The 12,056-nt window shown below is 40.4% G+C and overlaps 1 protein-coding gene across 1 annotated transcript in view; it reads right to left on the bottom strand.

Moving 5' to 3' along the window:
• Nucleotides 1-12,056, bottom strand: part of myo6a (myosin VIa) — a 232,260-nt gene that overhangs the window by 96,518 nt on the left and 123,686 nt on the right. The window contains exons 16-18 of the mRNA XM_041805103.1: nucleotides 8,439-8,566; nucleotides 5,152-5,247; nucleotides 2,845-3,015 (exon numbers count right to left, since the gene is read on the bottom strand). Coding sequence (XP_041661037.1) covers nucleotides 2,845-3,015; nucleotides 5,152-5,247; nucleotides 8,439-8,566 — 395 coding nt within the window. The remainder of the gene's footprint in view (nucleotides 1-2,844; nucleotides 3,016-5,151; nucleotides 5,248-8,438; nucleotides 8,567-12,056) is intronic.

The following is a 12,056-nucleotide window of genomic DNA, read 5'->3' as shown; positions in this document are numbered from 1 at the left end:
CCAGTGAAACAACTCAACCTCCATTTAACCCTTTCGTGCTACAAAAAACACATCTACCGAACTTCTACGTCTGTGTCCTGCTCCTGGGTCCAGTCCTCAGTTAAAACGTCACTGAAACGTGTGCTATTATTTGAAATTTACAGCATTATTCCTGTTATTTTGACAGATTTCGACACATTTTAGGCTCTAAATCAGGGGTGTCAAACTCAATCAAAGCAGGGGCCGGATTCTGGATTTAGGTCTGATCTGAGAGCCTAACAGGGTCAAGATTAAACCACAAACTATCAACCTCATTTTTGTAAGTAATAAAATATGTAAAACAGCGCTGATGATAAAACATTTGTAAATTCAAATACATAAAAATCATAAGTTTAAAGGCACAAATCTGAGATAAAAATTCCAACTTATTAGTTCAAAGATCAGAACACGATAATAAAAATAGAAAAATAATGTTTTTAAAGAGCAAATATATGAGGAGAAAGTTGAAATTATAAGTTTGAAAGGTCAAAATATGAGATCAAATTTGAAAACGTCACTTTAAGAGTCAAAATATGACTTAAAATTTTAAATTGTGAGTCTGATAGATCAAATTTATGGGATTAAAATCCAAAATTAGGAGTCAAAAATATCAAAATATGAGCTAGAATTCAAAATGATGACTTAAAAAGTCAAAAATATGACTTAAATTTCAAACTGGGAGTCTAAAAGGTCAAATTATGATAGAAAAAGTAAAAATTATTCATTTAAAATATCAAATTATGAGGAAAAAATGAAATCATGAGTTTAAAAGTCAAAATTTAGGATTATAAAGCAAAAGTCAGGAGTTGAAAAGGTCAAAGCATGACAAAAAATATAAAAATTGGGAATCTAAAAGATAAAAATGTGACATATAAAGTCCAAATTATGAGTTGAAAAGGTCAAAGCATGAAATAAAAAGTCAAAATCATAAGTTTGGGTCGTAATCTTGAGATGCAAATTTGAAAATATGAAATAAAAACATAAATTAATTTTTTTCCCCCACATTCTTGACTTTTTATGAAATCTTACTTACTCTTTACTTTTCAGATTTTTATGGCTTCACAAGGATATTTTAAATAATCACGTTGAAGTTTACATTTTTATACTGGAGGAAATCTGCAGACCTCATACTGGTGGGCCAGTTAGAATACAAACATGATATGATCTTGCGGGCCGGATATGATCGTTCCCCGGGCCGGATTTGGCCCCCAGGACCCCCTTTAGGTCGTCGGTTCGCACTCACACTGTTCAAACAGAGCCAACCATCTGAACACCTTCAACCATCAGGGGCGCTGTTGACACAAACAAAAGGCGACCAAGAAGCAAAGTAGGCGTAGAAGACAAAACTGGAAATCCATCTCCTCCTGCCGGTCTTTTCTTCCACATGAACAATGAAAAAACACCAAATTTACACCGTCTCGTGGTTTCTGCTCTTGAACTGGGGCATTATGAGCAGCCAGCGAGGTGGTGAGCTGTCCAACATGTCGTTCTTAACATGAGACGAATATATAAGCACGGACTACGACGTGTTTCTACGGCTACACAGACGCCAATCAAGGTACCGACGTGTATTTGAGTGTATTAATCACATATAAATCTGTATATCATGACGCTTTATGCCACTTCCTGCCTTTGGTTCACAAGTTGGTCCGCTTTGCTTTTACGCCTCAAACGAACCGCACCAGTGTTCGTTTGGAAGCAGACTGAGACCCCCTGTTTTGAAGCGGACCAGAGTCCGCTTGTTTGTGCCGCACTGGAGCTTGTTTGAGCTTTCACACCACTCCAAACGTACCGGACTATCCAGGAGAAGAGACAGGAGATGTTTAGAAATGACTTTACTCTGTGAGTACCTTGTACTCATTTACCTGCCAGCAGGTAAATGCAAACATGCAGTTTAGACCTAATTAAAGCTCCATATAACATCAACAAGAAAGGAGAGATCCTTGTATTATACTTTTATTTTTCACATTTTCATTGAAAGAGTGAAGAAAATATGAACTTCTTTCACCAAAACTAAGTCCACTATTACAAATTGGTGTGCACATTTGCCGATATGTGTATTTATTTGTGGATCTTTGTACAAATTTGGCTTTTTTTTTTTACAGATTTGCAAACTTTTGCACGACTTTGCAGATCTGTGCACACACTTCTACATTTGCAAATCTTATATAAATATATAAATCTAACTATAATAGCTCCATATAGACACTTTGTTGTAGATTTGGCACATAGGTATAAATCAGAATTCAGAGAGCCTGATGATGACAAAACATGATGTTTTTTGACACTGTTGGGGATATTTGCAGGATTATGTTGAAGCCTTCACAGCCAGCTTTACTGCAGCAGGCTGAAGCAATCAACGCTAGAAATCTCTAAAATTTTGTCCTCTTCATAGCCAGAATCATCTGATATTTTTTCACTGACAAACTGCTGAAAACTAGTTAGACGTCACAACTCAAGCAGTCCATAAATCATCCCTGTAGCACCGACAGCTTCCTTCAGTCCAGTCTGTTGGATGTACCTTTGGTAAGGTGGCTGGGCCTAGCTTTTAAAGATGCTGCATCTGCATCTCTAAACTCATTAATCACTGCACCATCTACGTCCACATCCTAATATGTCGGTGTCATCACTTCAGCTTTGGCCGAGGACTTCAGAGTTCAGCTCTGCTTTGACTCTGCAAAATGCAGATTTCCCTTCCTGGAGTTTTGATTGTTCAGTTCATCTGTTCATTGCATATTTTCTCCCCTGAATGTGGATTTTCAGTCAGATTGAGGATTTTCTTTAATTTCTCTGTAAAAATCAGTGGTTATTTGGGTTTCAACTCACCTTAAACTTGTTTCCCACACTGATGAAGCTGAGTTTTCCCGCCTTCTGCTTCATGTCTTTGCTGTTGTTGGAGTTTTCAAAGAGCTCGCGGACGAAGCGGTCTTTGGACTCGCTGACCAGACACTCCAGGGACATGTGCAGGGCGTCGTTGTTCTTCTCCACAAACTTGGTCTGAGCGCCAGGAGAGATTTCAAACAGGATCACAGACATAACTTAGAGCACAATCCTAATTTTAAACAAAGCACAAATCTTTTAGGAAAAAAAATAACAATTTTTAGAAAGTTAGACAACACTGTTTCAGGTTTGAGGGGTCTTTTCATGTTCAAACGCTGTTGTGTTTCAGGGTTTTATTCCTATCAAATTATCATAGAATATCAGACGTAAAACCATGCAACATCCTGTTAAAGACCCTGTAAAGTGAAAATAAATCTGTACTTAGGTTTGTTGTATGACAGCTCACTGTGTTATGAACCCCCAGGTTAAAGTTCAGGCAAATAAAACATCTCTGTTTATAAAATTAAGCTTCAAAATAATGAAAAATGAGGCAGTAAAATCTGCTCCAGGATGGTGTGGGTGTGTCTGTAAAATGAGCTGAAGCCACGCCCACTCTGGGGAAATACGATCCTCCCGTAACCCTTTTTGCAATTTGCATTTTTTTCCCTCTTTTTTACTATTAAATGCCATTTTTCCCTAATTTTGCCAACTCTTTGCTGCTTCTTACCCATTTTCTCCTATCTTCTTGCTGCCTCTTGCCCATTTTAGTCACTTTTCACCCAATGTTGTCCATTTCACAGCTACTTTAACACCAGTTTTTGTTATTGTCTTTATATTTCTTTCACTTTCATTTGCAATTTTTGCCCCTTTTTTCTTTTTTGCCACGTTCAATCCACATTTACTGTTATGGCCCATTTTGCCACTTCTTTTTGCCCATTTTTGACACATGTATCCCATTTTTCCCTTTTTTCACCAATTTTGCCACTTTTAGCCTGCTTTTTTCCATTTTGCATTTTTTCCTCTTTTTTACTATTAAATGCCATTTTTCCTTAATTTTGCCACTCTTTGCTGCTTTTACCCATTTCCTCTATCTTCTAGCTGCCTCTTGCACATTTGAGTCACTTTCCACTCATTTTTAGCCATATTTTTGCCCCTTTTTGCCACCTGTAACAATTACTTTGGTCACTTCTTACCCATTATGTCACTTTTTACCAAATTTTGTCCATTTCACACCTACCCTAACACCAGCCTTTGTTATTGTCTTTATATTTCCTTTACCTTAATTTGCAATTTTTTGCCCCTTTTTTCGTTTTTGCCATTTTCAATCCACATTTAATGCTTTAGCCCATTTTGCCACTTCTTTTTGTAATTTTTGCCATTTTTGACACTTGTATCCCATTTTCCCTTTCTCACCAATTTTGCCACTTTAAGCCGCTTTTTGCAATTTGCATTTTTTCCCCATTTTTGCCATTTTTCCCTAATTTTGCCAACTCTTTGCTGCTTCTTACCCATTTTCTCCTATCTTCTTGCTGCCTCTTGCCCATTTTAGTCACTTTTCACCCAATGTTGTCCATTTCACAGCTACTTTAACAGTTTTTGTTTTTGTCTTTATATTTCTTTCACTTTCATTTGCAATTTTTGCCCCTTTTTTCTTTTTTGCCACGTTCAATCCACATTTACTGTTATGGCCCATTTTGCCACTTTTTTATGCCCATTTTTGACACTTGTATCCCATTTTTCCCTTTTTTCACCAATTTTGCCACTTTTAGCCTGCTTTTTTACCCATTTCCTCTATCTTCTAGCTGCCTCTTGCACATTTGAGTCACTTTCCACTCATTTTTAGCCATATTTTTGCCCCTTTTTGCCACCTGTAACAATTACTTTGGTCACTTCTCACCCATTTTGTCACTTTTTACCCAATTTTGTCCATTTCACACCTACTCTAACACTAGCCTTTGTTATTGTCTTTATATTTCCTTTACCTTAATTTGCAATTTTTTGCCCCTTTTTTCATTTTTGCCATTTTCAATCCATGTTTACTGCTTTAGCCCATTTTGCCACTTCTTTTTGCCCTTTTTGACACTTTTGGCTCATGACATCACCAGTCCACATATTGGCCCCGCCCACATTAAACCCAGAAATCTGGTCTTAATCCAAAATTCAGTCACATGTAGATCTCAGTGTATTCACATGTTTACAACAACCATATTCCAACATATCTAGAGTGTTTAGACACAAACTTTGGATTTCACTTTACAGGGTCTTTAAAAATGGCTCCAGAGAAGCAGCCCAGGTTGTGTTCAGTGAACGCACCGTCTCGTAGCAAACAGCTCCAGCAAAGTGTCTGATAATAAATCCTTCATCATCCCTCACGTTCCTGTGGACGGCCAGCTTCGACTTCCTGGGTACCTGAGGGACAAACAGAGTCAGTCACAGGTGGAACCACATAGAAACGCTTCTGCAGATCTTCATTCTCAATGACATGCTCGTTCACGCTCCTGTCAGTCACTCTCTGCAGGAAATGAAAATTAAAAGTCTGTTCAGTGCTTTAGCTGTCAGATTCACCACATCACTCTGACAGTCAACATTACTCTAAACTCCTGCTCTCATTACAAACCATTCTTTCATACCATGCTCTCTTTCCCCACTCTGATTTTACATCAGTAACATTGCTCTGTGCCGAGCCCACTTAGATATGTAGCAGAGCTGTCACAATGCCAGAACTCAGAATTGTAACATCATACTAGTTAAATCAAACCTGATTTGATAACACAGCAACAAAAACTGACCATCTTTTTATTTATATTTGCATATCAAACTCACTTCACATTACTCGTGCAAAATTATCCTAGAATAACTACAAATATGTGATTACAATAATAATAATAGATAGAATATATTTGCAGTGTATCATTTAGCCTGAGACAGCTGCATGAAAAAGAAGTTCTTTAGTGGGATAGAGAGTCCAGGAATGTCAGACTCATGCAATCAGGGTTTTCTTGTTTGTATTTCAAATAGTGCTTTCAAATGATTAAATTTTTTAATCAGATTAATCGCTGTGGATTAATTTCAATTAATCATGTTAAAATATCATTCATTTTTAATCTATGTTAATCGGGTTTCATTTTGCATAAGCAAACAGACTCAAGAAAGAAGGGAACATATATGCCAGGGCTACTCAATTACAAATTCAACTGGGCCAAATTTTTAAATCAAGAAATGTAGCTGGACCAGACATGTTTGGCACCCAGTAAGGAGCTGGTAATGTCAAATTTTGAAACAATACAGATCAATTTGATGAAAAATATTCACTGTTATTTATAGTCTCCCTTTTAAATTTGGCAATATGACAAAAGCACATCAAAAAGTACCTTAAAAACACAACAACAGAGCTGTATTTGAACATAACCTGAGGCAGTAGATATTGTTTTTATCTGAATAAAAATAAAATAAATAGAAATAGAAAAGCACTCAGAGAGCACAGACCTCCGCCATTAGCCCTAACTCCTAGTAGTGAAGAACCCTTCAAAAAATTCCTGGATCTGCCCCCATGTATCCCCAACCATGGCATTCTGTCTGAGAGAACCATAGCTAGTGGCTGGTTCCAACTCGTCTTTTCTGGAGGTCTCCAAAGGTGTGCCTCAAGGTTCGGTCTTAGGACCTATTTTATTTTCTATTTATAGTAACAACGTGTGACAATTTGCCAAAGGCCTCTTATCACTTTTATGCTGATGACACAATTATTAATGTTGGTCTTCTAGGCTTGTGGAGGCTTTTGACTTTTTACAGTCTGCTTTTAATGTTGTTCAGTCTCAACTGCAAAAACTCAAACTGGTTTTGAATCCCAACAAAACCAAAAGCATGGTATTTTCTAGTTCTAGTGAGTTACCAGAGAACATCCCTTTAGTCTAACCTCACGAGGTTAACCCATTGAACTAGTCTCGAACTACAAATACTTGGGTTTTCTTATTGATGGTGAGCTCTCGTTCAAGACGCATATTGCAAGTTTGGTCACCAAACTCAGGGTCAAGATTGGTTTCTTTTATAGAAATAAATCCTGCTTTTCCCTCAGGGCTCGTAATTATCTTGTATCTGCGACTTTTTTACCTTTGCTTGATTATGGTGATGTTTTGTATATGTCTGCCTCAGCTAAGTGTCTGCAGTCTTTGGACACTGTTCATCACTGTGCGCTGAGGTTTGTCACGGGATTTGCCGATTACTCCCTCCCCAGTTGGGTGGAAACACAATGAGGCAAAGCGTTGGCTTCGCTACAGGTGGACTGTCATGGTGGAAGCATTGCCTGCTGGTGCCAACAGATGTACTGACAGTCTCACCTATGGTCTCACTGGATGACTGGAAGTTATGGCAGAGGGTGAATATTCCTCTATTCCTCCCAGCATTGTGAGTATTCTCGCTAAAATTCACTGTCTTTCTCTCTGTTACGCTCCGACTCGTCTCCTCGACCGGGCATGCGTCTTTCAAACTCTATAGACTCCAAAACTTTGAATAGAAACACACCCAAAAACTGCTGCTGGGATTGAAGCTATTCATGTCTGCCATCTCCTGGTGGAAAGTGGTAACATCGTTTCAAAATTTTCTGAATCCAGACGGTGATCCGGATCACTCCCAAAATCTAATCAGTTCTTCCTTATGCCATTTCTGACATATCCTTAAAATTTCCTGAAAATCCGTCCACAACTTTTTGAGTTATGTTGCTAACAAACAAACAAACCCAACCAATCACATTACCTCCTTGGCGGAGGTAATAAAAAATAAAATGAATTTCTGTAAATAATAATTATAGTCACATTTTACTCAGGCATATCTTAAAGTGCGAGCTTGGCAACGCGTTAGCCAAAGTGCTAGCAGAATCCCAGATGAACGTATGTTTCACGTTAATGTGGTATTTTAAGCTGGAAGTACTTCGGTGAAAAGAAAACTCCTTCCTGCAGAATGTGCAGAATACTTTATGTCGGTCGACTGTTCCGTCTTGTTTTTTTTGTACTTAAATTTCCCGTCGAGAGGGCCAACGTGCTGTTTAGCGTCTTCCATATCGAGTTGGTTGGTCAATTCTGGACCAACGGCCCATTTCCGCATGCTCGACGGCAACCCTACTTGGACAAATTAATATGCAACCTTTCAGTTCTGAAATGATTGGTTCTACGACTTTTTACAGTCTCATTGGTGCAGAATATTTCAGCTGTTCTAGAGCAGTGGTTCCCAAAGTGGGGGTCGGGACCCACTGGGGGGTCACGAGACACTGGGTGGGGGTCGCGAGAGGCCTTCCAAGAAACAAAGAGTAGTTTTAAATGGTTTTAAATAATTTTAAATTGTACATTTTGCACATTACTGTAGAAATAAATGCATAAAATTGGTTAGATTAATAATTAACACAATGTTGTTGAGATTTATGCTGAAATCAAAGCAATGTTTAAAAAGTCCTTCACATGATGATTCTTGAATGTGCATGGCTGTGTTCAACTACACCACAACCAATCTTCAGGACACTGGGGGTCCCTGGTCTTTGTCACCGTCATTTTGAAAAGTTTGGGAACCCCTGTTCTAGAGCACCCGTCTCTGTTTTTGTTGTGTTTACTCACGGTGAGGCGGAAATGGTCCTTGTGTTTGTTGTGAACCGTGTCGGTAAAGTGCTGGTCGCTGGGTTGAGGTAGGCGGTTCTCTTCGTCCAGGATGTCCAGGATGCCGACCAGCTTCCCCTCCACCAGGTCTGCAAAGACAGCATCAGAACCCTGATTAAAATCCACGCCGTCTCTGAGCCGTTAATGAAAAATGCTGCTGAGGATTACCGAGGGCCGCCGGGCAACGCCGGTTAAATCAAGGAGAGGGTGATGTAGACGATTAAACATCCAAATTAAAGTTTAATGGAACTGGGAGAGGTGTGGAGATTATAACGGTTTCTCTCTGACCTGATTTCCCTCCAAAGGCGAAGGAATAATGTCACCTAATTTTAATTTCCACTGTTATGACGACAATCAGTACAGTACAGCAAGCTTTAAAGGTCAAAAGGTGTTTCATTTTATCACCGGGACTTCAGAAAAGAAGTTTTAAAGTCCAGAAACTTCAGGGTCCATGCTCTGGGGACAAAAGCAAAGATGTGAAGGTTTAAAGTGAGGAGAAAAACAAGCAGTTCATTGTGCAGATCAATGGAGAGCTTTAGTTAAAGTGCAGCTCGATCTAAGGACATAATGAGTTTTCAGCTGCTGTTCAATGGAGCTGAGCTTCACATTTATGGAAACTCAACAATGAAACACTCAGAGCTATTGCAGAACCTCTGCTGCTACACCTACACTTAGAATTACAACCCCCCAAAAAAGCTGGGGCGCTGTGAAAAATGCAAATAAAAACAGAAGTCAGTGATTGCAAACTCTTAAATTTGATTCACAATAGAACAGAAACAACACATCAGATGTTAAACTGAGACATTTTATAATTTCATGAAAACTAAAAGCTCATTTTACATATAATGGCAGCAACACATCTTAAACAAGTTGGGATAGGGGTAACAAAAGGCTGGAAAAGCAAGCATTACTAATGGAAAACAGCTGTAGGAGCATTTTACAACTGATCAGGCTAACCCCCAACTTCCATATACAGCGTGCGCCATGGAACGCCGGCGAATCATACCGTGGAGCACTTCACGCACTCTCTAGTCTATCAGAGCATTTCCATAGCCGGCGCTCCAGACCGGCAGCAGCACATGCCTGGAGCAGCACTCTGCTCCGCTTCGTTTCAGATACGCTGCAGGTCTATTTTCAGCGCCGGCTGCTGCCAAACCTCGAAAATTCACTGTCGTTCAAAAAGCACCGACCATGGAAGTCACAACCATACAACATCCAGTACTTTCAAAATAAAACACAATGCACAGACTCCCGATCCTAAATCATCACTAGATCAACATTACGTCTCATCCTGCAGCGAGAGCAAAGGGTCACCGAGAGGTCAGTGGGTCACAGAGCTCCAACGGCGCCATTGATGAGGAAAAGTTAACTTTTGGGGATATTTCGCCAAAGAATTTTGCATAAAACCACAGATCCTTTAAGCTAACATTAACCTTTTAACTTCCTAATGTATTCACTCAGTGGCTGAAGCAATAATATCATGGACTTATACTGGAAAGGATGATAAATTAACCCCAAAAGGTCAAATAGTCCGCTGTTGACATACATTTCCCGCGTGAACTCGCAGTTCTCCCGTGATCTCTTCCTGCTGATCAGGTCTGCGCGCCGCGGTGCAGCGCTCTAGACTCGCTTCCAGTGGGCGAGGTCCCTCTCCTTCGGTCGGCACAAACGCTGTATATGGAAATCGGAACCCTCCTCCACCCCAGCTCCTCCTTTATTCTGCTTCTGGCTTAATCATTCTGTTGTCACTGATGCCTGCTCTGGGTTTTTGTTGCTTCTCTCCCTTCCTCAGGGCTTTCCTTATTAGCACAGGAAGAGCAGGAACGTGTGCTGTTCCTCCTTAATGCTTTTACACAGGCTCTTGGAAGGGCAGGGGGTGCCAGTACAGCCAGACCGACAAACATTAATAACAGCGTAAGTGCTCATCATCATCTGCTAATAGAGAAATATTTAAAGCTGCAAATCATGTAGTGTTTCCAGCTGAAATGACAGTTAAAGCTGTATCATGCAAAGAAGAAGCCATCTGAAGCCATAAATTTGCACTGAGGCAGGATGGAAAACTGTTCTGTGGTCAGAGGAAACCACAGACGCTGTGTCCTGTGGACTAAAGAGGAGAGGGAGCATCCAGCTTGTTCTCCTGGCTCAGGTCTAAAGCCTGCATCTCTGATGGTATGGGGTTGCATTAGTGCCTATGGCGTGGGCAGCTCTAACATCTGGAAAGGAACTATCAATGCTGAACAGTAGAGAGAGCTTTTAGAGCAACATATGCTCCATCCAGACAATGTCTCTGTCAGGGAAGGCCTTGACTATTTCCACAAAAGAGTCTGGGTGTTTTTTGACTGATAAGTCCAATTAATGGACCAATAGCAGTGGTTGAATGAGTGATGTATGGTGTTTGGTCCTTCCCATTATTTTCTAATCTTTGTTTTAATTTCTCCTCCATCTTGCATGCAGTCTTGTGTCTTCTGTCTGCACAGTTTTAATTTTCTGCTACATCAAGTATGATCTTTACGTCCGCTGGTTTCCTGAGGACAAAGTCGCCTCTCCTTTCTCCAAACAAACATTTCAGTTATCTACAGTTTGGAGCTCATAGCCTCCCTCCAGCCGACTCCGCTGTAGTTAAACATCTAATATCGATGCTGGACATGAGCAGAAAGCATAATTAACCTCCTTCCCCTCTAATCACCAAACATCCATGGGCTCGGCGTGAGTGCAGTAATGCTGACACGTCTCAGTCAGGAGTTCACGCGCTGCGGGCTCCATCACTGCGCCTCTTTACTCTGTCTGTCAGGAAACAGCAGCGAGGCTCCGGGGTCAAACTGCAGAGAGGGAGCTCTCCAAAACATGAGGGCCCCGAGCCAACACAACATTAAGGACCATAATGAGCAACATGCTGACGCTGGAGGCTCCTAAACACATCTGTCTCCTTCTGTAAAGCTCAACAAGATCGCAAGTGCACAACAGAGACGATTACAGACATGAGAGCAGAGACAGTCAGAAACCTCAGGCACAGACGCTTGAGGTTAGATGAAACAAAAAGAGAGCAGAAGAGAAATCTCAACCTCTGCAGAGAGGACAGACACAGATCTTAATACCATTCATCATTTCAACCATTTCTTATAACAACACTGGAGTACCCGAAGACAACCCACACATGCAAACTCTGCACAGAAAGGCCCTGGCCAGGAAGCAGTGTTAGCTAACCCCTGCAGCAGTCTGAACCGAGCTGATGCAGCTCATATCGAGCAGTCACCTGGGATTCAGCCTGTCAAGCCACGGACAGCTGGTTGGAGGACATTGCAAGCTGATAATGTAAAAAAAGGAATATTAATCTTGTTTTGAAAGGCTATAAATGCCGATTAAGTTGGGTAAAGTCATGCTGTGAATTTTGGAAATGACTGCAGTTATCTTTTTTATGCACATCATGTTTAAATGCACAGCTGATGGAGGAGATGGGGGTGTGTACGGGGTGAAGTTGAAGAAGGAAATTTAAATAAAGAGCAGAGCAGACATCATTTACAAAAGAATGACACTGATTAATTTAGAAACAGAATAAAGGAGGAGCTGGGGTGGAGGAGT

Source organism: Cheilinus undulatus, linkage group 14, assembly GCF_018320785.1.
Source record: "Cheilinus undulatus linkage group 14, ASM1832078v1, whole genome shotgun sequence".
NCBI classification, from domain to species: Eukaryota; Metazoa; Chordata; class Actinopteri; order Labriformes; family Labridae; genus Cheilinus; species Cheilinus undulatus.
This window is presented reverse-complemented; position numbering and strand designations above follow the sequence as displayed.